Below are 26,610 nucleotides of genomic sequence, written 5' to 3'. Positions count from 1 at the left end.
CCTTAGAACAATATTTGCTAGACCATGAAAATGATATGTTTATGAATGAAAGAAGGGAAATAGATGAAGTAATCTTTAAACAAGGACCTATTCTAAAACACAATTTGCCTATTGAAATCCTAGGGGATCCTCCTCCACCCAAGGGTGATCCCGTGTTTGAGCTTAAACCATTACCTGATACTCTTAAATATGCTTATCTAGATGAAAAGAAGATATATCCTGGTATTATTAGTGCTAACCTTTCAGAGAAGGAAGAAGAAAAATTATTGAAAACTCTGAAGAAGCACCGCGCTGCTATTGGATATACTCTTGACGATCTTAAGGGCATTAGTCCCACTCAATGCCAACACAAAATAAATTTGGAAAAAGATGTCAAACCAGTTATTGATCATCAACGACGGCTGAATCCTAAGATGAAAGAAGTGGTAAGAAAGGAAATACTAAAGCTCCTTGAGGCAGGTATAATCTATCCCGTTGCTGATAGTCAGTGGGTAAGTCCTATCCATTGTGTCCCTAAGAAGGGAGGTATTACTGTCGTTCCTAATGATAAAGATGAATTGATTCTGCAAAGAATTATTTTAGGTTATAGGATGGTAATTGATAGGCTACTAAAAAAGATCATTACCCCTTACCTTTTATTGACCAAATGCTAGAAAGATTATCCAAACATACACATTTTTGCTTTCTAGATGGTTATTCTGGTTTCTCTCAAATACTTGTGTCAGCTGATGATCAAGCAAAGACCACTTTTACTTGCCCTTTCGGTACTTTTGCTTATAGACGTATGCCTTTTGGTTTATGTAATGCACCTGCTACCTTTCAAAGATGCATGATGGCTATATTCTCTGATTTTTGTGAAAAGATATGTGAGGTTTTCATGGACGATTTCTCCGTTTATGGCTCCTCTTTTGATGATTGCTTGAGCAACCTTGATCGAGTTTTGCAGAGATGTGAAGAAACTAATCTTGTCTTGAATTGGGAGAAGTGCCACTTTATGGTTAATGAAGACATTGTCTTGGGCATAAAATTTCTGAAAGAGGCATTGAAGTTGATAAAGCTAAAGTCGATGCTATTGAAAAGATGTCGTGTCCTAAGGACATCAAAGGTATAAGAAGTTTCCTTGGTCATGCCGGTTTTTATAGGAGGTTCATTAAGGACTTCTCAAAAATTTCTCGGCCTCTGAATAATCTCTTACAAAGAGATGTTCCTTTTGTATTTGATGATGATTGTGTAGACAAATTTGAAATACTTAAGAAAGCATTGATTTCTGCACCTATTGTTCAGCCACCTGATTGGAATTTACCCTTTGAAATTATGTGTGATGCTAGTGATTATGCTGTAGGTGCTGTTCTAGGACAAAGAGTTGATAAGAAATTAAATGTTATTCAATATGGTAGTAAAACTCTAGGCAATGCCCAGCGAAATTATGCCACTATTGAAAAAGAATTCTTAGCAGTTGTATTTGCTTGTGATAAGTTCAGACCTTATATTGTTGATTCTAAAGTAACTATTCACACTGATCATGCTGCTATTAAATATCTTATGGAAAAGAAAGATGCTAAACCTAGACTTATTAGATGGGTTCTCTTGCTACAAGAATTTGATTTACATATTATTGATAGAAAGGGAGCTGAGAACCCCGTTGTAGACAACTTGTGTAGGTTAGAGAATGTTCTTGATGACCCACTACCTATTGATGATAGCTTTCCTGATGAACAACTGAATGTTATAAATGCTTCTCGTATTGCTCCATGGTATGCGGATTATGCTAATTACATTGTTGCTAAATTTATACCACCTAGTTTCACATACCAACAAAAGAAAAAGTTTTTCTATGATTTAAGACATTACTTCTGGGATGACCCACATCTTTATAAAGAAGGAGTAGATGGTGTTATTAGACGTTCTGTACCAGATCATGAACATGAACAGATCCTACGCAAGTGTCACTCTGAGGCTTATGGAGGACATCACGCTGGAGATAGAACTGCACATAAAGTATTGCAATCCGGTTTTTATTGGCCTACTCTCTCCAAGGATGCCCGTAAGTTTGTCTTATCTTGTGATGAATGTCAAAGAATTGGTAATATTAGTAGACGTCAAGAAATGCCTATGAATTATTCACTTGTTATTGAACCATTCGATGTTTGGGGCTTTGATTATATGGGACCGTTTCCTGCCTCTAATGGATATACACATATTTTAGTTGTTGTTGATTACGTTACTAAGTGGGTAGAAGCTATTCCAACTAGTAGTGCTGATCATAACACTTCTATTAAGATGCTTAAAGAAGTTATTTTTTCGAGGTTTGGAGTCCCTAGATATTTAATGACTGATGGTGGTTCGCATTTCATTCATGGTGCCTTTCGTAAAATGCTTGCCAAGTATGATGTTAATCATAGAATTGCATCTCCTTATCACCCACAGTCTAGTGGTCAAGTAGAATTGAGCAATAGAGAGCTCAAATTAATTTTGCAAAGGACTGTTAATAGATCTAGAAAGAATTGGTCCAAGAAACTTGATGATGCATTATGGGCCTATAGAACTGCATATAAAAATCCTATGGCTATGTCTCCGTATAAAATGGTTTATGGAAAAGCATGTCATTTACCTCTCGAACTAGAACATAAAGCATACCGGGCCATTAAAGAGCTCAATTATGATTTTAAACTTGCCGGTGAGAAGAGGTTATTTGACATTAGCTCACCTGATGAATGGAGAACCCAAGCCTATGAGAATGCCAAGTTGTTTAAAGAAAAAGTTAAAAGATGGCATGACAAAAGGATACAAAAGCGCGAGTTTAATGTAGGTGATTATGTGTTGCTATTCAACTCTCGTTTAAGATTTTTTGCAGGAAAGCTTCTCTCTAAATGGGAAGGTCTTTACATTATCAAGGAGGTCTATCGTTCCGGTGCCATAAAAATCAACAACTTCGAAGGCACAAATCCAAAGGTGGTGAACGGTCAAAGAATCAAACATTATATCTCAGGTAATCCTATAAATGTTGAAACTAATGTTATCGAAACTGTAATCCTGGAGGAATACATAAGGGACTCTTTCCAGAACATTTCAGACTCCGAAAAGGAATAGGTATGTGGTACGGTAAGTAAACCGACTCCAAAACAGTTCTAATGGCAATTTTTCTCCGTTTTGGAATATTTAGAAAAATAGGAAAATAAGAAGCAGTCTGGGAAGGACACGAGGCCTCCACGAGGGTGGCGGGCGCGCCCCTGCCTCGTGGGCACCCCGTGCGCTCTCCGGACTCCGTTTTTCTTGCATGATACGTATTTTGGTCGGTAAAAATTCATTATATAATCTCCCGAAGGTTTTGACCACCGTATCACACAATTGTCCTCTGTTCTTGTTTCGAGCTGTTTTCTGTCAGGGTTGTCAAGGCCAGGCATCATGTCGTCCCCCTCCTCCAACAATGGTGTCAACGATGCTTGGCTAATGAAGATAGAGCTGAAGAGGGAAGAATCCATGGAGATCAACAAGGATGAAGGGATCAAGAAGGCCACGGAGGACCAAGCTCCAGCAGCAGAAGACATCCTTCAACTTGCTCACAATCTTCTTACCCCAACTGAGATCGAAGCTTTCAAGATGATTGAGTTAGCTCGTATACAAAACAAGTATCTCACACATGAAAATATTTTGTTGAAGGAGCATATCATCGCACTCGAGGGCATTATTCGCAAGTTGGAGGACCTCTTACGCTCTATGCACGACTATCCATCATCACCTCCATCTTCTTCACCAACAAAAGAGATCTAATCACATGGGTATGGGCACTCCCCTTGGCAACTGCCAAGCTTGGGGGAGGTGCCCCGGTATCGTATCACCATCACACTCCTATCTTTACCGTTTTTCTTAGTTCGATCCTTTTAGTAATTTCTTGATCTAGTAGAATAAAGTTTTTGGTATGATCTAGTTTTGAGTTTTGCTTTATGATCCCTTTATGTAATCGAGTCCGTGAGCTATATAATAAAGATTAGTGTTGAGTCAAGGGCTTGATTATCTTGCTATGATCTTGAGGGAATAAAAGAAAAAGAAAGAATAAAAAGTAACAAGGAGATCATATTGATCTTATGGAGAGTAATGACTTCACATAGACTGTTGAGAGTTGACAAACATAGCTTTGGTCATCGTTGCAATTAATAGGAAGTAATAAAGAAAGAGAGGTTTCACATATAAATATACTATCTTGGACATCTTTTATGATTGTGAGAACTCATTAAAATATGACATGCTAAAGAGTTGATGTTGGACAAGGAAGACAACGTAATGGGTTATGTTTTCTTATATCTGAAATAAAGTATATTGTCATGGATCATCCAACATGTTGAGTTTGCCTTTCTCCCTCATGCTAGCCAATTCTTTGCACCAAGTAGAAATACTACTTGTGCTTCCAAATACCCTTAAAACCAGTTTTGCCATGAGAGTCCACCATATCTACCTATGGATTGAGTAAGATCCTTCAAGTAAGTTGTCATCTGTGCAAGCAATAAAAATTGCTCTCTAAATATGTATGACTTATTAGTGTGGGAGAAAATAAGCTTTATACGATCTTGTGATGTGGAAGAAATAAAAGCGATGGACTGCATAATAAAGGTCCATATCACAAGTGGCAATATAGTGACGTTCTTTCGCATTAAGATTTTGTGCATCCAACCCTGAAAGCGCATGACAACCTCTGCTTCCCTCTGCGAAGGGCCTATCTTTTACTTTTATCTTCTACCTTATGCAAGAGTCATGGTGATCTTCACCTTTCCTTTTTACATTTTATCCTTTGGCAAGCACATTGTGTTGGAAAGATCCTGATATATATATATATATATATATATATATATATATATATATATATATATAATTGGATGTAAGTTAGCATGAACTATTATTGTTGACATTACCCTAGAGGTAAAAGGTTGGGAGGCGAAACTATAAGCCCCTATCTTTCTCTGTGTCCGATTAAAACTCCGTAACCACAAGTATTGCGTGAGTGTTAGCAATTATGAAAGACTAAATGATAGTTGAGTATGTGGACTTGCTAAAAAGCTCTTACATAGACTCTTTCTGATGTTATGATAAATTGCAATTGCTTCAATGACTGAGGTTATAGTTTGTTAGTTCTCAATGAAGTTTCTGATTCATACTTGACATTGTGAATAGATTATTACTTGAGCATAAGAAATAATATGACAATATCCATATATGTTGCTGTTATAAGAATGATCATGATGCCCTCATGTCCGTATTTTATTTTATCGACACCTCTATCTCTAAACATGTGGACATATTTATCGTTATCGGCTTCCGCTTGAGGACAAGCGAGGTCTAAGCTTGGGGGAGTTGATACGTCCATTTTGCATGATGCTTTTATATCGATATTTATTGCATTATGGGCTGTTATTACACATTATGTCACAATACTTATGCCTATTCTCTCCTATTTTACAAGGTTTACATAAAGAGGGAGAATGCCGGCATCTAGAATTCTGGGCTGGAAAAGGAGCAAATATTAGAGACCTATTCTGCACAACTCCAAAAGTCCTGAAACTCCACAGAAGTTAATTTTTGGAAATAATAAAAAATACTGAGCGAAGAAAATACCAGAGGGGGCCATACCCTGGCCACGAGGGTGGAGGGCGCGCCCCCTGCCTCGTGGGCCCCCCGGTGGCCCTCCGGTGCCCATCTTCTGCTATATGAAATCTTTCGTCCGAGAAAAAAATTAGAAGCAAGCTTTCGGGACGAGACTCCGCCGCCACGAGGCGGAACCTTAGCGGAACCAATCTAGGGCTCTGGCGGAGCTGTTCTGCCGGGGACACTTCCCTCCGCGAGGGGGTAATCATCGCCATCGTCATCACCAACGCTCCTCTCATCGGGAGGGGGCCAATCTCCATCAACATCTTCACCAGCACCATCTCCTCTAAAACCCTAGTTCATCTCTTGTATCCAATCTTTGCCTCTAAGTCTGGGATTGGTACCTGTAGGTTGCTAGTAGTGTTGATTACTCCTTGTAGTTGATGCTAGTTGGTTTATTTGGTGGAAGATCATATGTTCAGATCCATTATGCATATTAATACCCCTCTGATTATGAACATGAATATGCTTTCTGAGTAGTTACGTTTGTTCCTGAGGACATGAGAGAAGTCTTGCTATTAGTAGTCATGTGAATTTGGTATTCGTTCGATATTTTGATGAGATGTATGTTGTCTTTCCTCTAGTGGTGTTATGTGAATGTCGACTGCATGACACTTCACCATTGTTTGGGCCTAGAGGAAGGCATTGGGAAGTAATAAGTAGAGGATGGGTTGCTAGAGTGCCAGAAGCTTAAACCCTAGTTTATGCGTTGCTTCGTAAGGGGCTGATTTGGATCCATATGTTTCATGCTATGGTTAGGTTTACCTTAATACTTCTTTTGTAGTTGCGAATGCTTGCAATAGGAGTTAATCATAAGTGGGATGCTTGTCCAAGTAAGGACAACACCCAAGCACCGGTCCACCCACATATCAAATTATCAAAGTACCGAACGTGAATCATATGAACGTGATGAAAACTAGCTTGACGATAATTCCCATGTGTCCTCGGGAGCGCTTTTCTCTATATAAGAGTTTGTCCAGGCTTGTCATTTGCTACAAAAAGGATTGGGCCATCTTGCTGCACTTTATTTACACTTGTTACTTGTTACCCGTTACAAATTATCTTATCACAAAACTATCTGTTACCGATAATTTCAGTGCTTGCAGAGAATACCTTACTGAAAACTGCTTATCATTTCCTTCTGCTCCTCGTTGGGTTCGACACTCTTACTTATCGAAAGGACTACGATAGATCCCCTATACTTGTGGGTCATCACGCCTCTGCCCATTCCTTCGGCGCCATGGGAGGATCTGACAATGGATTTTGTCGAGGGTTTGCCGGCGTCTGAAGGCTACGACTCCATCATGGTGGTCGTCGACCACTTCACCAAGTTCGCGCTCTTCGTGCCGCTTCGCCACCCCTTCACCACCACGCATTTCGCCGTGCGTTTTGGGACAACATCGTGAAGTTGCACGGCATCCCTTCCTCCATCGTCTCCGAAAGCGACAACGTCTTCACCAGCAATCTTTGGAGGGATATGCTCGAGAGCGCAGACACCAGGCTGTTGTACTCGACTGCGTACCACCCGCAGACCGATGGCCAGAGCGAGAGCGTGAATCAGTACATGGAGATGCACCTGCGCTGCGCCGTCCACGACTCCCCCAAGAAATGGCGTCGCTGGCTACCGATGGCCGAGTTCTGGTACAACTCAACCTTCCATTCCTCGCTCAATTGCACACCCTTCAAGGCCCTGTATGGCAAAGAAGCCAACCTGGGCTGATGCAGCACCAGCCGGCGACAACCTGGACTGGGCAGAGCATACGAAGGCCATCCGTGCCCAACTGGCGCGCGCCCAGCATCAAGAAGCAGGCGGACAAGCATCGAGTCGAGCGCTCCTTTCAAGTGGGCAAATAAGTGCTGCTGAAACTGCAGCCGTACGTGCAACGCTCCATGGTCTCTCGCCCGTGCACCAAGCTCGCCCTCAAGTTCTTCGGGCCTTACACTATGCTGGAGAAGATTGGACCATTGGCGTACAAGATGGATTTGCCGCCAGACAGCCGCGTGCACCCTGTCTTCCATGTATCCCAACTCAAGCTGTTCACGCTAGACTACTCACCGGTGTTCGCCGATCTTCCCCGCGTCCAAGACCTGTCTGCCACGGTTACCGAGCCCTTCAAGATTCTGGAGAGGCGCATGATGAAGCATGGAGACGCGCCCGTGGTTCAGCTCAAGATCCAGTGGTCGCCCACCAAAGTGGCCTACGCTACCTGGGAGGATTATGACGTTCTTCGCCGACGGTTTCTGACGGCGGCCATTTGGGAGGAGGAGGCTTCGTCTTAAGGAGGGGAGAATGTCACACCTGTCCATCCCCTGCACGGTGTGACCTGGCAGGACTGGCAAGTGGGGCCCCTAGCTTGTGTGTGAGTGCGTGGGTGTTTAAAAGGACCAGCATGTTGGTCGAGAGAGGGCATGCATGGTGATTCACTTTCCGTATCTCTAAACTTTCCTCTGAAAGCCAAACCCCTTCTCCAAGCTCATCCCCCTTCCTCACCCGCCCTCTCTCACCTACTCCAGATAGCCGGTCCCCTCTAGATCGGGGGCGTTACAATATGTTGGAGACGTATCAGTGGGGGAGAGGGGAGAGGCCAAGGGGCGCCCCAAGTAGGGCCGAATCCTACTTGGGGTCTTCCCCAACTTGCGCCCCTGGTTCCTTATTTGAGTGCGGGAGGAAGGCAGGAGGGGCCACCCCTCCCCTTTCCTTCCCCTAGGGCCGGCCAGCCAAGAGAAGGGGCGCACCAGCCCCTTGTGGGCTAGTCTGTCCCCCCTTTGGCACATAAGGCCCATACACTTGTTGGGGTGCCTGGAACCCCTTCCGGTGACCCGATGAGTACCCGGTGCACTCCGAAACTATTCTGGAGTCCGAATTGAAGGAAATATGCCCTAGAGGCAATAATAAAGTTGTTATTTATATTTCCTTATATCATGATAAATGTTTATTATTCATGCTAGAATTGTATTAACCAGAAACTTGATACATGTGTGGATACATAGACAAAACACAGTGTCCCTAGTAAGCCTCACTAGACTAGCTCGTTAATCAAACATGGTTAAGTTTCCTAACCATAAACTTGAGTTGTCATTTGGTAAGCCTCTACTAGACTAGCACCTGTTGCGACAGTTCGTCGTGCTGAGACACCACGTGATGATCGGGTGTGATAAGCTCTACGTTCACATACAATGGGTGCAAGACAGTTTTTGCACATGCGGAATACTCGGGTTAAACTTGACGAGCCTAGCATGTACAGACATGGCCACGGAACACTGGAGACCGAAAGGTCGAACGTGAATCATATAGTAGATATCATCAACATAGAGATGTTCACGATTGAAAACTACTCCATCTCACGTGATGATCGGACATGGTTTAGTTGATATGGATCACGTGATCATTTAGATGACTCGAGAGATGTCTATCTAAGTGGGATTTCTTAAGTAATATGATTAATTGAACTTCTATCAATACTAATTTTATAATCCTTCTATAATCATTTTTTGGTACTAACCTATTGACATAGTGCCAAGTGCCAGTTGCTGTTTTTTGCATGTGTTTTACATCGCATGAAATCAATACCAAACGGAGTCCAAACGCAGCAAAACTTTTTTGTGGATTTTTTCTCGGCCAGAAGACAACCAATGGGCCGAATAAGCGTCTGGGGGTGCTTCGAGGGGAGCACAACCCACCAGGGCGCGCCAGGAGGCCTGGGCGCTCCCTGGTGGGTTGTGCCCACCTCGGGTGCCCCCTGAACTGACTCTTTGCTCTATAAATACCCCAATATTCCAGAAACCCTAGGGGAGTCGACGAAAATCAATTCCAGCCGCCGCAGAGTCCAGAACCACCAGATCCAATCTAGACACCATCACAGAGGGGTTCACCACTTCCATTGGTGCCTCTCCGATGATGCGTGAGTAGTTCTTTGTAGACCTTCAGGTCCGTAGTTAGTAGCTAGATGGCTTCCCCTCTCTCTTTTGATTATCAATACAATGGTCTCTTGGAGATCCATATGATGTAACTCTTTTTGCGGTGTGTTTGTTGGGATCGGATGAACTTTGAGTTTATGATCAGATCTATCTTTTTATATCCATGAAAGTTATTTGAGTTTCTTTGATCTCTGATATGCATGATTGCTTATAGCCTCATATTTCTTTTCCGATATTGGGTTTTGTTTGGCCAACTTGATCTATTTTTCTTGCAATGGGAAGAGGTGCTTTGTAGTGGGTTCGATCTTATGGTGCTTGATCCCAGTGACAGAAGGGGAACCGACACGTATGTATCGTTGCTACTAAGGATAAAATGATGGGGTCTATTTCTACATAAATAGATCTTGTCTACATCATGTCATATTTCTTATTGCATTACTCCGTTTCTCCATGAACTTAATACACTTTATGCATGCTGGATAGCGGTCGATGTGTGGAGTAATAGTAGTAGATGCAGGGAGGAGTCGGTCTACTAATCTTGGACGTGATGCCTATATAATGATCATTGTCTGGATATCGTCATGATTATTTGAAGTTCTATCAATTTCCCAACAGTAATTTGTTTACCCACCGTTTGCTATTTTTCTCGAGAGAAGCCACTAGTGAAACCCACGGCCCCCGGGTCTCTTTCTCACATATTTGCCTTTGCGATCTACTTTTCCTTTGCTTTTATTTTTAGATCTATTAAACCAAAAAAATACCTTGCTGCAATTTATTCTTATTTATTTTATTTGGCGTTCGATCTATCAATCTACTACAAATAATTCACGTATGTTTGCCTATCTTTGGGCGCCGCTACCCGAAAGGGATTGACAACCCCTTTTACACGTCGGGTTGCGAGTATTTGTTATTTGTGTGCAGGTGCTGTTTACGTTGTGTTGCTTGGTTCTCCTACTGGTTCGATAACCTTGTTCTCATAACTGAGGGAAATACCTACCGCCGCTGTGCTGCATCATCACTTCCTCTTTGGGGAAATACCGCCGTAGCTTCAAGCCGCATCAAGAGGAATTTCTGGCGCCGTTGCCAGGGAGGATCTTCAACATATACCAGGTTCCTAATCACAAATCTCATCTCCTCGCAATTTACATTATTTTCCATTTGCCTCTCGTTTTCCTCTCCCCCACTTCACAAAATTTGCCGTTTTATTCGCCCTCTTTCTCGTTCGCCATTTTCTCGTCTGATCTATCCGTGTTCTTGCTTTCTAGTCGTAATGGCTTGCTTGCCTACCCCTCCTTTGTTACCAGATTTTAAAGTGCTTTACTTCAAGAAAAGACAAGGAGAAAATTTGAAAGATGCTTGGTACAGGCTTATGAAATCTTATCGTATTTGCATTTTAAAGGGGGGCGCTAAGATCTTGCTTCGTAATTTTTACATAGGATTGGCTTTGCATCATAGAAAACTCCTAGATTTGGCCACTAAAGGGAATTTTATTGAGCTTGATGCCAATGCTTTCTTATGAAATTTTAGAAAGAATTTTGGGTGTTCCACCTCAAAAGAAGGGGTTCTCTTTTACCCCAGAGGGAGTTCAAATGTTGGACAAACTTGGTGATTTGCATAAACACATGGTTGAATTACAAAAATATAACGAACCCCTCAAACATCTCAATGGTAGCATCAATCGCATGAATACTTTGATTACTCTTTGCAACAAGCGATTGGATATTTTGGATCTAAAGATGGTTTCTTTTCCTGAGAATTTAGGGAAGCGTAAAGAGCCTCCCGGGTTTGAGAAAACCCTTACCAAAGTAGCTAAAACTACAGATGACAAAACTTAGATCCTTGCTTTATGCCTAGCTAAGGGCGTAAAACTATAGCGCTTGTTGGGAGGCAACCCAATGAATAAAATTTATTTTTGCTGTTTGCTTTCTATTCTTGAGTGTTTGCACAATTATGCTGCTGTTATGATTGTGTTTTTTGTGTTTTAATTAGTGTTTGTGCCAAATATAACCTTAGGATATTCTTGGGTGATAGTTGTTTAATCTTGCTGGAAAAAACAGAAACTTTTGCGTCCAGAGTTAGAATTTTTAAAAGTCACAGAAGCGAGGAAAAACTATGAATTTTTTTACAGTAGATTGATATACAAATTGCTCAGGTCTTCATATTGTTTCAGGATTTTTGGAGTTACAGAAGTATTCTAACAATTCAGATTGCTACAGACTGTTCTGTTTTTGCAGATTCTGTTTTCTTTGCGTTGTGTGCTTGTTTTGATGATTCTATGGTTTTCTTTGATGAGTTTTTGCCATAGAAAAGTTGGAATACAGTAGATATAATGCAAGAATAAAATATGAATAGGTTGCAACAGTACTTATAGTAGTGATTTATTTTCTTATACTAACGGATCTCGTGAAGGTTTTGTTGAGTTTTGTGTGATTGAAGTTTTCAAGTTTTGGGTTATCTTACGATGGATGAAGGAATAAGGTGTAAGAAGATCCTAAGCTTGGGGATGCCCCTTCATCCCAAGCTATTATCCAAAGAGAGCAAGAAACTAAGCTTGGGGATGCCCCGAGTGGCATCCCGTCTTTCTTCTAACGACCATTGGTATTTTACTTGAAGCTATATTTTTATTCGTCACATACTATGTGATTTGCTTGGAGCGTCTTGTATGTTACGAGTCTTTGCTTGTTTTGTTTTGAGTTTTAAGTCTTTATTCCTTGTTGGACACACCTATTTGAGAGCCAAAATTATACCATGACTTGATAGAACTGCTCTCTATGCTTCACTTAAATTTTTTATGAGCTATGGATTTGCTCTAGTGCTTCACTTATATCTTTTTGAGCACGGTGTGCTTTACTGTTTTTGAAGAAATGCTCTCTTGCTTCACTTAGATTTATTTGAGAGTTAGTAAAAAATTTCAAGAAATTCTCTCTTGCTTCACTTAAATTAATTTGAGAGAAAGAAATATTATGCTCGTGATCTTCACTTATATTTGTTTGAGCTTATCAAAAGCAACACATAAAAATTAGTTCCAAAGTGATAGATATCCAAGAAGGATATAATAAAAACTTTCATGAAGATCATTGGACAAAATAAACTTGATTCTTAGTAATAGTTTTGAGATATGATGATGTGATATGTGAGTCATGTTGATGAGTAATTATGCTTTAGTAAGAATATTGGTGTTAAGGTTTGTGATTCCCTATGCAAGCACGAAAGTCAATAGTCGTGCAATGAAATTATATCGTACTTGTGGTGCATTATTCGGTGTTAATCATGCTTAATGCTCGCTTACAAGATTATTCGTTTCTTGGTTGGTCGCTTCTCAATCTTTTGCTAGCCTTCATTTTGCACCAAGTATGATCACTACTTGTGCATCCAAAAACCTTTAAACCAGTTTTGCCACATGAGTCCACTATATCTACCTATATGCGATATTCTTTTGCCATTCTAAGCAAATTTGTATGTGCCATCTCTAATTTTCAAAATAAACTTCTCTTTTGTGTGTTCGTACCGCTCGCGGAGCGGTGAGGGGTGGCTAATATTTTCCATGCTAGATGTATTATTCTCACGATGAGTGTTTATTCACTTGTCATTGCACGAGAGTAAGGCAAAGGTGTTAGGGATGCCCAGTCCCGAAATGAAAAATGAATTTACTTTATGTTGTCAAATAATAAATTCCTTGGAAAGTGTTGGTTTGGAGGGCACCCGTGGATATGGTTAGCCATGGAAAGTGAAAGTATGGTGGAAAAAGGAATAAACTTTATTTTCTGTTTGGGAACCGCCTATGATATATCTAGCATGGAAAGTGTTTGGAACTCTAAGTCGTTTTCATTGGTGGGAAAGACACGCCTCCCAAAATGTTTTTATCTCTAAGTTTTTCGCTTTGAGCTTTGGCACCACTACAAATCACTACTTCCCTCCGCGAAGGGCCTTTCTTTTACTTTATGCAATTTTTATTTTTGAATTTGAGTCTCCATCTTCTCTTATAAAAGCACCAACTAGGAGGCACTATGATCGTACTTGAGTATTGGGTGTAGCTAATATGCGAGTGTGTTTCATGAATGGATCAATGATTGAGCATGATGGGCTAGGGATAACTTACTTTAGCCTTGTTATTTTGAAAGACATGGTTGCTTGTTGGTATGCTTGAGTATTTAAGTTATCATGTCAAAACTAGATTATTGCTTTGAACAATATAAAAGTCCAAATGTTCATGCTATAAAGAAAACAATATGAGATGACATGTTAGGCATCTCCACATCAAAAAATCTGTTTTTTATCATTTACCTACTCGAGGACGAGCAGGAATTAGCTTGGCAATGCTGATACGTCTCCAACGTATCTATAATTTTTTATTGTTCCTTGCTGTTATATTATCAATCTTGGATATTTTATAATCATTTTATATCATTTTTTGGTACTAACCTATTGACATAGTGCCAGGTGCCAGTTGCTGTTTTTTTGCATGTTTTTTACATCGCAGGAAATCAATACCAAACGGAGTCCAAACGCAACGAAACTTTCTGTAGATTTTTTCAGGACCAGAAGACAACCAATGCGCCGAAAAAGCGCCTGGGGGTGCTCCGAGGGGAGCACAACCCACCAGGGCGTGCCAGGAGGCCCAGGCATGCCTTGGTAGGTTGTGCCCACCTCGGGTGCCCCCTGAACCGACTCTTTGCTCTATAAATACCCCAATATTCCAGAAACCCTAGGGAGTCGACGAAAATCAATTCCAGCCGCCGCAGAGTCCAGAACTACCAGATGCAATCTAGACACCATCACGGAGGGGTTCACCACTTCCATTGGTGCCTCTCCGATGATGCGTGAGTAGTTCTTTGTAGACCTTCGGGTCCGTAGTTAGTAGCTAGATGGCTTCCTCTCTCTATTTTGATTATCAATACAATGTCTCTTGGAGATCCATATGATGTAACTCCTTTTGCGATGTGTTTTCTGGGATCGGATGAACTTTGAGTTTATGATCAGATCTATCTTTTTATATCCATGAAAGTTATTTGAGTTTCTTTGATCTCTTATATGCATGATTGCTTATAGCCTTGTATTTCTTCTCCGATATTGGGTTTTGTTTGGCCAAGTTGATCTATTTTTCTTGCAATGGGAAGAGGTGCTTTGTAGTGGGTTTGATCTTACAGTGCTTGATCCCAGTGACAAAAGGGGAAGTGACACGTATGTATCGTTGCTACTGAGGATAAAACGATGGGGTCTATTTCTACATAAATAGATCTTGTCTACATCATGTCATCGTTCTTATTGCAATACTCCGTTTCTCCATGAACTTAATACACTAGATGCATGCTGGATAGCGGTCGATGTGTGGAGTAATAGTAGTAGATGCAGGGAGGAGTCGGTCTACTAATCTTGGACGTGATGCCTATATAATGATCATTGCCTGGATATCGTCATGATTATTTGAAGTTCTATCAATTGCCCAACAGTAATTTGTTTACCCACCGTTTGCTATTTTTCTTGAGAGAAGCCACTAGTGAAACCTACGGCCCCCCGGGTCTCTTTCTCATATATTTGCCTTTGCGATCTACTTTTCCTTTGCTTTTATTTTCAGATCTATTAAACCAAAAATACAAAAATACCTTGCTGCAATTTATTCTTATTTATTTTATTTGGCGTTCGATCTATCAATCTACTACAAATAATTCACGTCCGTTTGCCTATCTTGGGGCGCCGCTAACCGAAAGGGATTGACAACCCCTTTTACACATCGGGTTGTGAGTATTTGTTATTTGTGTGCAGGTGTTGTTTACGTTGTGTTGCTTGGTTCTCCTACTGGTTCGATAACCTTGGTCTCATAACTGAGGGAAATACCTACCGTCGTTGTGCTGCATCATCCCTTCCTCTTTGGGGAAATACCAACATAGCTTCAAGCCGCATCATGTACCTTACTAATGCTCGTAATAAGAAAATAAAGTTTCTACATTCTGATCGCGGAGGCGAATATTTGAGTTACAAGTTTGGCCTCCATTTAAAACAATGTGGAATAGTTTCACAACTCACGCCACCCGGAACACCACAGCGTAATGGTGTGTACAAACGTCGTAACCGTACTTTATTAGATATGGTGTGATCTATGATGTCTCTTACCGATTTACCTCTATTGTTTTGGGGTTAAGTATTAGAGACAGCTGCATTCACGTTAAATAGGGCACCGTCTAAATCCATTGAGATGACACCGTATGAACTGTGGTTTGGCAAGAAACCTAAGCTATTGTTTCTTGAAGTTTGGAGTTGCGATGCTTATGTGAAAAAGCTTCAGCCTGATAAGCTCGAACCCAAATCTGAAAAGTGCGTCTTCATAGGATACCCAAAAGAAACTGTTGGGTACACCTTCTATCACAGATCCGAAGGCAAGGTCATTGTTGCTAAGAATGGATCCTTTCTAGAGAAGGAGTTTCTCTCGGAAGAAGTGAGTGGGAGGAAAGTAGAACTAGATGAGGTAATTGTACCTTCTCTCGAATTGGAAAGTAGCTCATCACAGAAAACCGTTCTCGCGATGCCTACACCAACTAGAGAGGAAGCTAATGATAATGATCATGAAACTTCAGATCAAGTTACTACCGAACCTCTTAGGTCAACCAGAATACATTCCGCACCAGAGTGGTACGGTAATCCTGTTCTGGAAGTCATGTTACTAGACCATGACGAACCTACGAACTATGAGAACGCGATGATGAGCCCAGATTCCGCAAAGTGGCTTGAGGCCATGAAATCTGAGATGGGATCCATGTATGAGAACAATGTATGGACTTTGGTTGACTTGCTCGATGATCAGCATGCCATAGAAAATAAATGGATCTTCAAGAAGAAGACTGATGCTGATGGTAATGTTACTTTCTACAAAGCTCGACTTGTCACAAAAGGTTTTCGACGAGTTCAAGGAGTTGACTACGATGAGACTTTCTCACCCGTAGCGATGCTTAAGTCTGTCTGAATCATGTTAGCAATTGCTGCATTTTATGACTATGAAATCTGGCAAATGGACGTCAAGACTGCATTCCTTGATGGATTTCTTAAAGAAGAGTTGTATATGATGCAACCAGAAGGTTTTGTCGATCCTAAAGGTGCGAACAAAGTGTGCAAGCTCCAGCGATCCATTTATGGGCTGGTGCAAGCATCTCGGAGTTGGAATATACGCTTTGATGAGGTGATCAAAGCATATGGTTTTATACAGACTTTTTGAGAAGCTTGTATTTACAAGAAAGTGAGTGGGAGCTCTATAGAATTTCTAATATTATATGTGGATGACATATTGTTGATTGGAAATGATATAGAATTTCTGGGTAGCATAAAAGGATACTTGAATAAAAGTTTTTCAATGAAACACCTCGGTGAAGGTGCTTATATATTGGGCATCAAGATCTACAGAGATAGATCAAGACGCTTAATTGGACTTTCACAAAGCACATACCTTGATAAAGTTTTGAAGAAGTTCAAAATGGATCAGTCAAAGAAAGGGTTCTTGCCTGTGTTACAAGGTGTGAAGTTGAGTCAGACTCAATGCCCGACCACTACAGAAGATAGAGAGAAAATGAAAGTCATTCCATATGCCTGAGCCATAGATTCTATCATGTATGCTATGCTGTGTACCAGACCTAATGTGTGCCTTGCTATAAGTCTAGCAGGGAGGTACCAAAGTAATCCAGGAGTGGATCACTGGACAGCGGTCAAGAACATCCTGAAGTACCTGAAAAGGACTAAGGATATGTTTCTCGTTTATGGAGGTGACAAAGAGCTCATCGTAAATGGTTATGTCGATGCTAGCTTTGACACTGATCCAGATGACTCTAAGTCACAAACCGGATACATATTTATATTGAATGGTGGAGCTGTCAGTTGGTGCAGTTCCAAGCAAAGCGTCGTGGCGGGATCTACGTGTGAAGCGGAGTACATAGTTGCTTCGGAAGTAGCGAATGAAGGAGTCTGGATGAAGGAGTTCATATCCGATCTAGGTGTAATACCTAGTGCATCGGGTCCAATGAAAATCTTTTGTGACAATACTGGAGCTATTGCCTTGGCGAAGGAATCCAATTTTCACAAAAGAACCAAACACATCAAGAGACGCTGCAACTCCATCCATGATCAAGTAAAGGAGGGAGACATAGAGATTTGAAAAATACATACATATATGAATGTGGCAGACCCGTTAACTAAGCCTCTTCCACGAGCAAAACATGATCAATACCAAGACTCCATGGGTGTTAGAATCATTACAATGTAATCTAGATTATTGACTCTAGTGCAATTGGGAGACTAAAGGAAATATGCCCTAGAGGCAATAATAAAGTTGTTATTTATATTTCCTTATATCATGATAAATGTTTATTATTCATGCTAGAATTGTATTAACCAGAAACTTGATACATGTGTGGATACATAGACAAAACATAGTGTCCCTAGTAAGCCTCTATGACTAGCTCGTTAATCAAAGATGGTTAAGTTTCCTAACCATAGACATGAGTTGTCATTTGGTAAACTGGACAAGACCCATCCGTTAGCTTAGTATAATGATCGTTAAGTTTTATTGCTATTGCTTTCTTCATGTCATATACATATTCCTTTGACTATGAGATTATGCAACTCCCAAATACCGGGGGAATACCTTGTGTGCTATCAAACGTCACAACGTAACTGGGTGATTATAAAGATGCTATACAGGTATCTCCAAAGGTGTTTGTTGGGTTGGCATAGATCGAGATTAGGATTTGTCACTCCGAGTATCGGAGATGTATCTCTGGGCCCTCTCGGTAATGCACATCATAATAAGCCTTGCAAGAAATGTGATTAATGAGTTAGTTGTGGGATGATGCATTACGGAACGAGTAAAGAGACTTGCCTGTAACGAGATTGAACTAGGTATGAAGATACCGACGATCGAATCTCAGGCAAGTAACATACCGATGACAAAGGGAATAACGTATGTTGTCATTACGGTTTGCCGATAAAGATCTTCGTAGAATATGTAGGAACCAATATGAGCAACCAGGTTCCTCTGTTGGTTATTGACCGGAGAGGTGTCTCGGTCATGTCTACATAGTTCTCGAACACGTAGGGTCCGCACGCTTAACGTTCGATGACGATTTTGTATTGTATGAATTGGTGACCGAATGTTGTTCGGAGTCCCGGATGAGATCACGGACATGAAGAGGAGTCTAAAAATGGTCGAGAGGTAAAGATTCATATATAGGACGATAGTATTCGGACATCGGAAGTGTTCCGGGGGTACCGGGTACGTATCGGGTCACCGGAAGGTGTTCCAGGCAACCCCCGGCAAACTATATGGGCCTAATGGGCCAAGAGAGGGACATACCAGCCTCTAAGGGGCTGGTGCGCCCCCTTTAGGCGAAAATAAGGGGGAAAGGAAAGGAGGGAAGGGAGAAGGAAAGGGGAGGTTTCAGCCTCCCCCTTTCCTTCCCCTCCCCCCTCTCTTTCCTTCCCCCTCCAATGCATATGGAAGGGGGGAGGCCGACTTGGAGGAGGCGCCCAAGTAGGATCCCTCCAACTTGGGGTGCCCCTTGCTACCCCTCTCCCTCTCCCACCTATATATATGTGGGGGCAATGTTGGGGAATATAGCATGCAATTTCAAAAAAAATTCATACGCTCACGCAAGATCTATCTAGGAGATGCATAGCAACGAGAGGGGTGAGTGTGTCCACGTACCCTCGTAGACCTATAGCGGAAGCGTTAGGTTAATGCGGTCGATGTAGTCGAACGTCTTCATGATCCAACCGACCTTAGTACCAAACGTACGGCACCTCCGAGTTCAACACACGTTCAGCTCGATGACGTCCCTCGAACTCTTGATCCAGCAGAGGGTCGAGGGATAGTTCTGTCAGCACGACGGCGTGGTGACGGTGATGGTGATGTGATCCGCGCAGGGCTTTGCCTAAGCACTACGACGCTATGACTGGAGGAGTAAACTGTGGAGGGGGCACGACACATGGCTAAGAGAACAATTGATGTGCCTTTGGGGTGCCCCTGCCCATGTATAAAAAGGAGGGGAGGGCAGGCCGGCCGGCCCTAGAGGCGCGCCAAGTGGGGGGAGTCCCACTAGGACTCCTAGTCCTAGTCGGCTCCCCCCTTCCTTCCAACGAAGAGGGGGAAAGGGGAAAGAGGGGGAGAGGGAGAAGGAAAGGAGGGGCCGCGCCCCCACCCCGTGTCCAACTCGGACTTTCCATGGGGGGCGCCACCTCTTGTGGCATACCTCTCTCTCTCCACTATGGCCCATGAGGCCCATTAACTTTCCCGGGGGGTTCCAGTAACCTCCCAATACTCCGAAAAATCCCCGAACCTCTTCGGAACCATTCCGGTATCCGTACATAACCTTCCAATATATCAATCTTTACCTGTCGACCATTTCGAGACTCCTCGTCATGTCCGTGATTTCATCCGGGACTCCGAACAAACTTCGGTCACCAAAACACATAACTCATAATACAAATCGTCATTGAATGTTAAGCGTGCAGACCCTACGGGTTCGAGAACTATGTAGACATGACCGAGACACATCTCCGGTCAAGAACCAACAACGGAACCTGGATGCTCATATTGGTTCCTACATATTCTACGAAGATGTAACATCCCAAATTTTCAATTTGGAATGTTATACATAGATCATTCATGCATAGCATATTTTATTGCATTTCGATTTGCGATCCTCGAAATTCTAAGCAACTCAAGGACCCTCGGAGAGAGTTGGGGATTTCACCGTTTTCATATTTGAATTTTTATGAAATATCGAAACGAGGATCATTTGTTTTATTATTTTTCTCTCTAAAAATATTTCATATTAAAAATATAAGAGAGGAGATAATATGACTTCTCCAAAATGAAGGAAATATTGGAGGAAAAATATTAAAAACAAATAAATATTTTTTGGGGATTTTATTGCTATTTTATTTGCATAGGAAAAATATGCGTTTTTCAAAGTTGCATTAGAGTCCTAAATAAATGTTCACCTTGTCCGGCATATTTTTAGAGGACGGGGAAAATTTATTTCAGAATTTTTGGAGTCCGTTTAGTATTTCTTTTCTTTCATGTTTTGCATGTCAGAATTATTTTTTTAAGAAAAGTTAACCGACTCCGGGCCGTAGCCGGCAAGGACACCTCGGGCCGGCCCTTATAAGCCGAGCCGCCGCCACCCCGCACCCCACCCAGCGCCGAGCCTCCCTAAACCCTAGTAACCGCCGCTAGTCGCTGCAGCCGCGCCGCCCGCCGCCGGAGCCGCCACCCCGCCGCCCCGCCGATCCCGCCGGAGGTAGCCGCCGCCACCTCGCCGTTCGTCGGTTTCCCAGAAAAACAGATCGTTTTTTATAAACCCTAGTTTTCATTTTTTTATTAGATCGAGTTTTGTTTCATTTTTTTCCGGTTCGTTTATATAGCGGACGTTCGTCCGTACATTCGTTTTAACGAACGGTTTTCGTCCATTAGTCACAGACTGCGAACGTTTGTTCGTTAGCCTGTTCGTCAGTTTTCTTTTTCTCAGGTTTTTCACGATTATTTTCGATCGCGATTTCTGATCCGAATTTCGTTGTAGCGTAACTTTTCGCTTGTTTATCGGAATCAGGCGATTCAAGCGCCTAGATCTTCGTCTCGAAGCCCTCTTTCTGTTTAACCAACTTGAACAAGATTTTGGTACTGTAAAATTTGACTTTAGTCCAGATTAGTAATCGGATCTTGTTTCGTTCGTAGTTTGCGTTTCGTTGCTCCGTTTGATTTGATTCTTTTTGCAACCCGGAGTTCTTAAGTTGAACTTCCTGGTTAGATCTTCTTATTTGAGTTTTACCCGTGCATCTTTGCTTGAATGCTTATGTATGTTATTGTTTGTTTGCGATAGAATTCCCGGAGTGCGAAGCGTGCTACTACGAGTCTCTTGGTTTTGCGGATCGTCAGCAAGGCAAGTAACACATTGATCATACTCTTTTCATACCCAGTTTTTATGCATTAGTTCCAATACTCAAACACTGCATGATTAGGATGTGATTAATTTGTGGGTATTGGGAAGTAGATGATGAGGTAGAACCTATTACGAGTTTTATTATCAAACCCTTGGGAGTTACTTCTACGTTATGCTTATATTGCCATGCTATGCTCGTAGACGTGGATTGGGTTTGAGTGTATCCATGACAGATGTGAGTTGTTAATTAATGGTTCAACTTAAGGTGGCAACTTTAATACACATCTGGGTGGATTGCTTGTTTGGGCACCTGGGGATATACCAGTGTTGTCCTAGGAGATCCCGGGGATATACCGTGTGATCCTCCTACGGTCCGCCACCCAGGCTCAAAAGGGATCGTGAGATATTTTATGCTAGAAACTTCCGTGTGCAGCCACAAGCCATTATGGGCTCTGGCATAGTTGAGTATGTTGTGTGACCTCTTTCAGTGGTGGGCTAGCAGATGTAGAGGGAAAGTAGGTGTAACTGTCCACCCGGAGTAAAGAGTTAATGCTTCTGAAAGACTGTGTCTCGGCCATCCGTTTCTCAAACACTAGGTAGTGCGAGAAATCCAACGGAGGAGATTGAGTCTTGTGGGGAAAAGTGCGCAAACCTCTGCAGAGTGTACAAACTAATCATGGTTAGCCGTGTCCCAGGTTATGGACATCTTGAGTATCTAGTACTTGGATTATCCTATTGCATCTCATCACTCTAACTTAATTTGTTGGGTTAATGATTACTTTAATTGGGATTGAGTTGGAGGAACCTTCTCAATGATGTTTCAACTACCATGATAGTTAAATAAAATTTATTCCTTTGTTGTAGGAAAAAATTGGCTTTTCGCAAAAACATATAACCATAGAGCCTCCACCAGCCATATATGCATGTAGTGATAGCATTTATCTGTTCATTGCTCTACTGTGTTATATTGCCAGCATATTCCATGTGCTGACCCGTTTTTGGGCTGCAACATGTTATGTTGCAGACTTTTCAGACGAGGAGTAAGGTTCGCTAGGCCGTTGTCATGCACTCAGCTATGTCGTTGGAGTTGATGGACTCACTTTATCTTCCAAGTCTTCCGTTGTTGTCGTATTAGATGGCCTTAAGCCATATTTATTGTAATAAGTTCTCTTTTGAGACATTCGATGTAATAAGTGTGTGAGTGCTACTCTGTTATAAATCCTTCGAGTACTGTGTGTGTCAGCATTACCGATCGAGGGATGACACTGAAGCACAGAGACTTGACCATTTGAGGTCGGGTCGCTACAAGATGGTATCAGAGCACACGCTAAATGTAGGACACGACCACTAAGAAAAGCCATAGGTCACTCTTCTCTACTCATTTCTGACTCCTCTCCGTTTTCTACTCTTTAGGACGGCGGAATCGAGGAACAAGTTTGCACAACCGAATGAAGATACACATTTTGGGCGACACTTGAAGGAAGTTACTAGATACCTGAACATCGGAATACCAAGCTTCACTGGGACCTACAACGCCACATTACTAGAAGAGGAGCGCTGGATGATTCAAGTTCAAGTTCCAGGAAGGACGTTCATGCTAGTCACGGAACCCATTGAGTTTTCCTTTGATGCCCCAACCTGGAGTCTGGGAAAGAGCATGGCAGCCCACATCACCATGGGACGCATTGGCGAAGTTTACCACAAGGATCTCAAGGATACTATCTACTAGATATGCGGGCGCCGAGAGGAGCAATGGGAGATGGTCAGTACCAGGAAGGACAGGTCCATTGCAGCATTCATCCAGGAGTTAAACCAGCACATTCGACGCCAGGAGAACCAGATGTGCGCAAGCATGATAGATTTGAAGAAGGCGATGACTAGGATCACTGAGCTAGAAGAGGAACTCAAGTCTACACGCAATGGATATGAGGAGGAAATCGCAACACTATTGGAGAAGAACGACGACCTGATAAAGAAGATCGGAGTATTCATGGGAGACCCCGCGCCAGGAGGAGAAGACGACGATTCCACTTGCCCGGAGAACTACATCATCATCGACGACACCGACTCCGACCCTGGCGATAGTGATGACGATTATGAAGACGAAGCTGGAGCGGACATCATGGAGTCTTCCACCGATCAAAATTTCTAGCAGACCACCATACGATTAATAGTATTCCCCCATGTATATAGTAGTAGTCCAGGCACTTTAACGATAGTTCTAGACCGTTTGTATGCCCTTGTTTGATTGATTGAGTGATATGATTGTGTTTGTCTCATGTGCATATGGGTAGTGCTTTCTCACTAGACCTCTTTTCTATTCTAATCTCTCCCCTCTAAACCCATCAGATGCCTCCGAGACGTGACACCGGATTTGTCTTCCCACTGGAGATCACCCAGTTGCTCCAGCAGCAGAATGCCTTGATGCAGATATTAGTCCAGAACCAAGGCAACAACAACAACAACAACAACAACCCTCCTCCAGTTGACAACTTAGCCCGTTTTCTGAGGTTACAGCCACCGGTGTTTTCCAGTAGCACCGAGCCCATAGTTGCGGATGACTGGCTACGCAGGATTGGAAGGGAGTTGACCACCGCAGGTCGCACAGATGCAGAGAAGGTGCGTTTCGCCGCACATCAGTTGGACAGACCAGCAGCCTCATGGTGGGAGAATTACACAGCCACTTTTTCCATAACAAATGTCACTTGGGATCAGTTCCAGCAAGCATTCCGCACAGCCCATGTCTCAACTGGAGCTATGAGCATGAAGAAGCGTGAGTTTTGCAACTTACGCAAGGGAAATCGTACTGTGGCACAGTACGTAGATGAGTTTAGCAAGCTATCTCGTTATGCCCCTGATGATGTGGCCACAGATGCCGCGAAGCATGAGAAGTTTATGGAAGGGCTTAATGATGAGATGAGCATGCAGTTGATGGTGGAAACATTCAACAACTACCAGGAGTTGGTAGACAAGGCCCTTATGATTGAAGGGAAGCAGCAGCAGATTGAGAGCCGCAAGAGGAAGTATGGACAAGGAAAGTACAATTCTGGAGCTCAGCAGAAGCCTCGTTTCACTCTGAACTCGGGAGAACTTGTCCATAACCATGGAGGCCACACCCACAATGGAGGGAGTTCTCACAACCACAGTGGCCCCAAGAATGGAAACGGGAACGGAGCAGGCAACAATCAGAACCGCTCTAACCCATCCACACCCGCCAAGAAGGATCAAAGTCACATTACTTGTTTCAAGTGCGGGAAGACTGGACACTACGCCAATGATTGTCCGGAATTGAAGAACGGCAATGGCAATGGAAGCGCTGGGAAGAAGCCCAACCCTTTCAATAGGGGACAAGTGAGCCACGTAACATGGAGGAGGTTGAGGAGCAGCCTGATGCAGTTGTCGGTAAGTTTTTGGTTAAGTCTTTTACTGCAATTGTTCTTTTCGATACTGGTGCATCGCATTCATACATATCAAGGGGATTCGTGGATAAGTATAAGTTGCCCACTAAGGTACTTAGGACACCTATGTTAGTAAGTTCACCAGGAGCGGAGTATATGGCAAGACAAGGATGTTTTCAGATGCCATTGACCATTGGAGGCCATGTTTTCCCCTCTGACTTGATAATTTTGGAGTCACAAGGATTGGATGTGATACTAGGAATGGATTGGCTATTGATGTATGAAGGAAACATCGATTGCGCGAGTAAGTCAATTTTACTCACCACCCCTGAAGGAAAAAGGATCAAGTATGTATCTAGGCATGTCCCTAGGAGGAGCCAAGTAAATTCTCTCACGGGAGTTGTTCAGGAGGAAGTGCCTGTAGTGAGGGATTACCCAGATGTTTTTCCAGAGGAGTTACCAGGCATGCCGCCAGATCGAGACATCGAGTTTCTGATAGAGCTATTGCCAGGCACCGGGCCAATATCAAAGAGACCATACCGGATGCCCGCAAATGATCTAGAAGAGATCAAGAAGCAGATTAAGGAGTTATTGGAGAAAGGTTACATCCGACGAAGTTCATCACCTTGGGGAGCCCCAGTGCTCTTGGTTGAGAAGAAGGATGGATCCTTAAGGATGGTTGTTGATTATCGTGCGTTGAATGAAGTGACGATCAAGAACAGGTACCCACTGCCGATGATCAATGGTTTATTTGACTAGTTGACAGGAGCTAAAGTGTTTTCGAAGATCGATCTGCGATCAAGATATCACCAACTGAAGATCCGGGAGAAGGATATACCTAAAACAGCTTTCACCACAAGGTACGGGCTGTATGAGTATACGGTTATGTCATTTGGATTGACTAACGCCCCTGCCTATTTCATGAGTATGATGAACAAAGTGTTCATGGAGTTCTTGGATAAGTTTGTCGTGGTGTTTATAGATGATATCTTGGTATGCTCGAAGAATGAAGAGGAGCACAAGGAACATTTGCGTTTGGTTCTCGAAAAGCTCAGGGAACACCAGTTGTATGCCAAGTTCAGCAAATGTGGGTTTTGGTTGAAGGAAGTTGGATTTCTTGGACATGTTATATCAGGAGAAGGTATAGCAGTGGATCCCACCAAGGTCCAGTCAGTCACTGAGTGGTTGGCACCAACCTCAGTTGGAGAGATCCGCAGTTTTCTTGGACTCGCGGGATATTATCAGAGATTTATTGAGAATTTCTCTAAGATTGCAAAGCCTATGACGGCATTGTTGAAAAAGGACACTATGTTCCATTGGAATGATGAATGTGAAGTAAGTTTCCAGGAGTTGAAGAAACATTTGACTACAACCCCAGTGCTGATTCTGCCGGATATACGCAAGGATTTCCAAGTGTATTGCGACGCCTCTCGCTTAGGACTTGGAGGAGTACTTATGCAAGACGGGAGAGTTGTTTCGTATGCCTCACGACAACTTACACCGCATGAATTGAATTATGCCATGCATGATTTGGAGTTAGCAGCTGTGGTGCACGCGCTCAAGACCTGGAGACACTTTCTCATTGGAAATTGTTGTGACGTATACACAGATCACAAGAGTTTGAAGTACATTTTTACTCAGAAGGAGCTGAACCTCAGGCAGAGGAGATGGTTGGAGCTTATAAAGGATTATGACATGAAGTTGCATTATCACCCAGGAAATGCCAATGTCGTAGC

At 42.6% G+C, this 26,610-nt stretch overlaps 1 protein-coding gene across 1 annotated transcript; it reads left to right on the top strand.

Annotated features, from left to right (window-relative positions):
• Positions 1-7,527: 7,527 nt before the first annotated feature.
• On the top strand, positions 7,528-7,917 carry LOC141042783 (uncharacterized). The gene has a single exon (XM_073511678.1). The coding sequence runs from the start codon at positions 7,528-7,530 to the stop codon at positions 7,915-7,917; it is 390 nt and encodes a 129-aa protein (XP_073367779.1).
• Positions 7,918-26,610: the final 18,693 nt, after the last annotated feature.

Source organism: Aegilops tauschii, chromosome 3, assembly GCF_002575655.3.
Source record: "Aegilops tauschii subsp. strangulata cultivar AL8/78 chromosome 3, Aet v6.0, whole genome shotgun sequence".
Classification (NCBI taxonomy): Eukaryota; Viridiplantae; Streptophyta; class Magnoliopsida; order Poales; family Poaceae; genus Aegilops; species Aegilops tauschii.
This window is presented reverse-complemented; position numbering and strand designations above follow the sequence as displayed.

What these genes read in the sequence shown, in the direction of transcription:
- LOC141042783 (XM_073511678.1), top strand. Translation starts at nt 7,528, where the DNA reads ATGGTCTCTCGCCCGTGCACCAAGCTCGCCCTCAAGTTCTTCGGGCCT.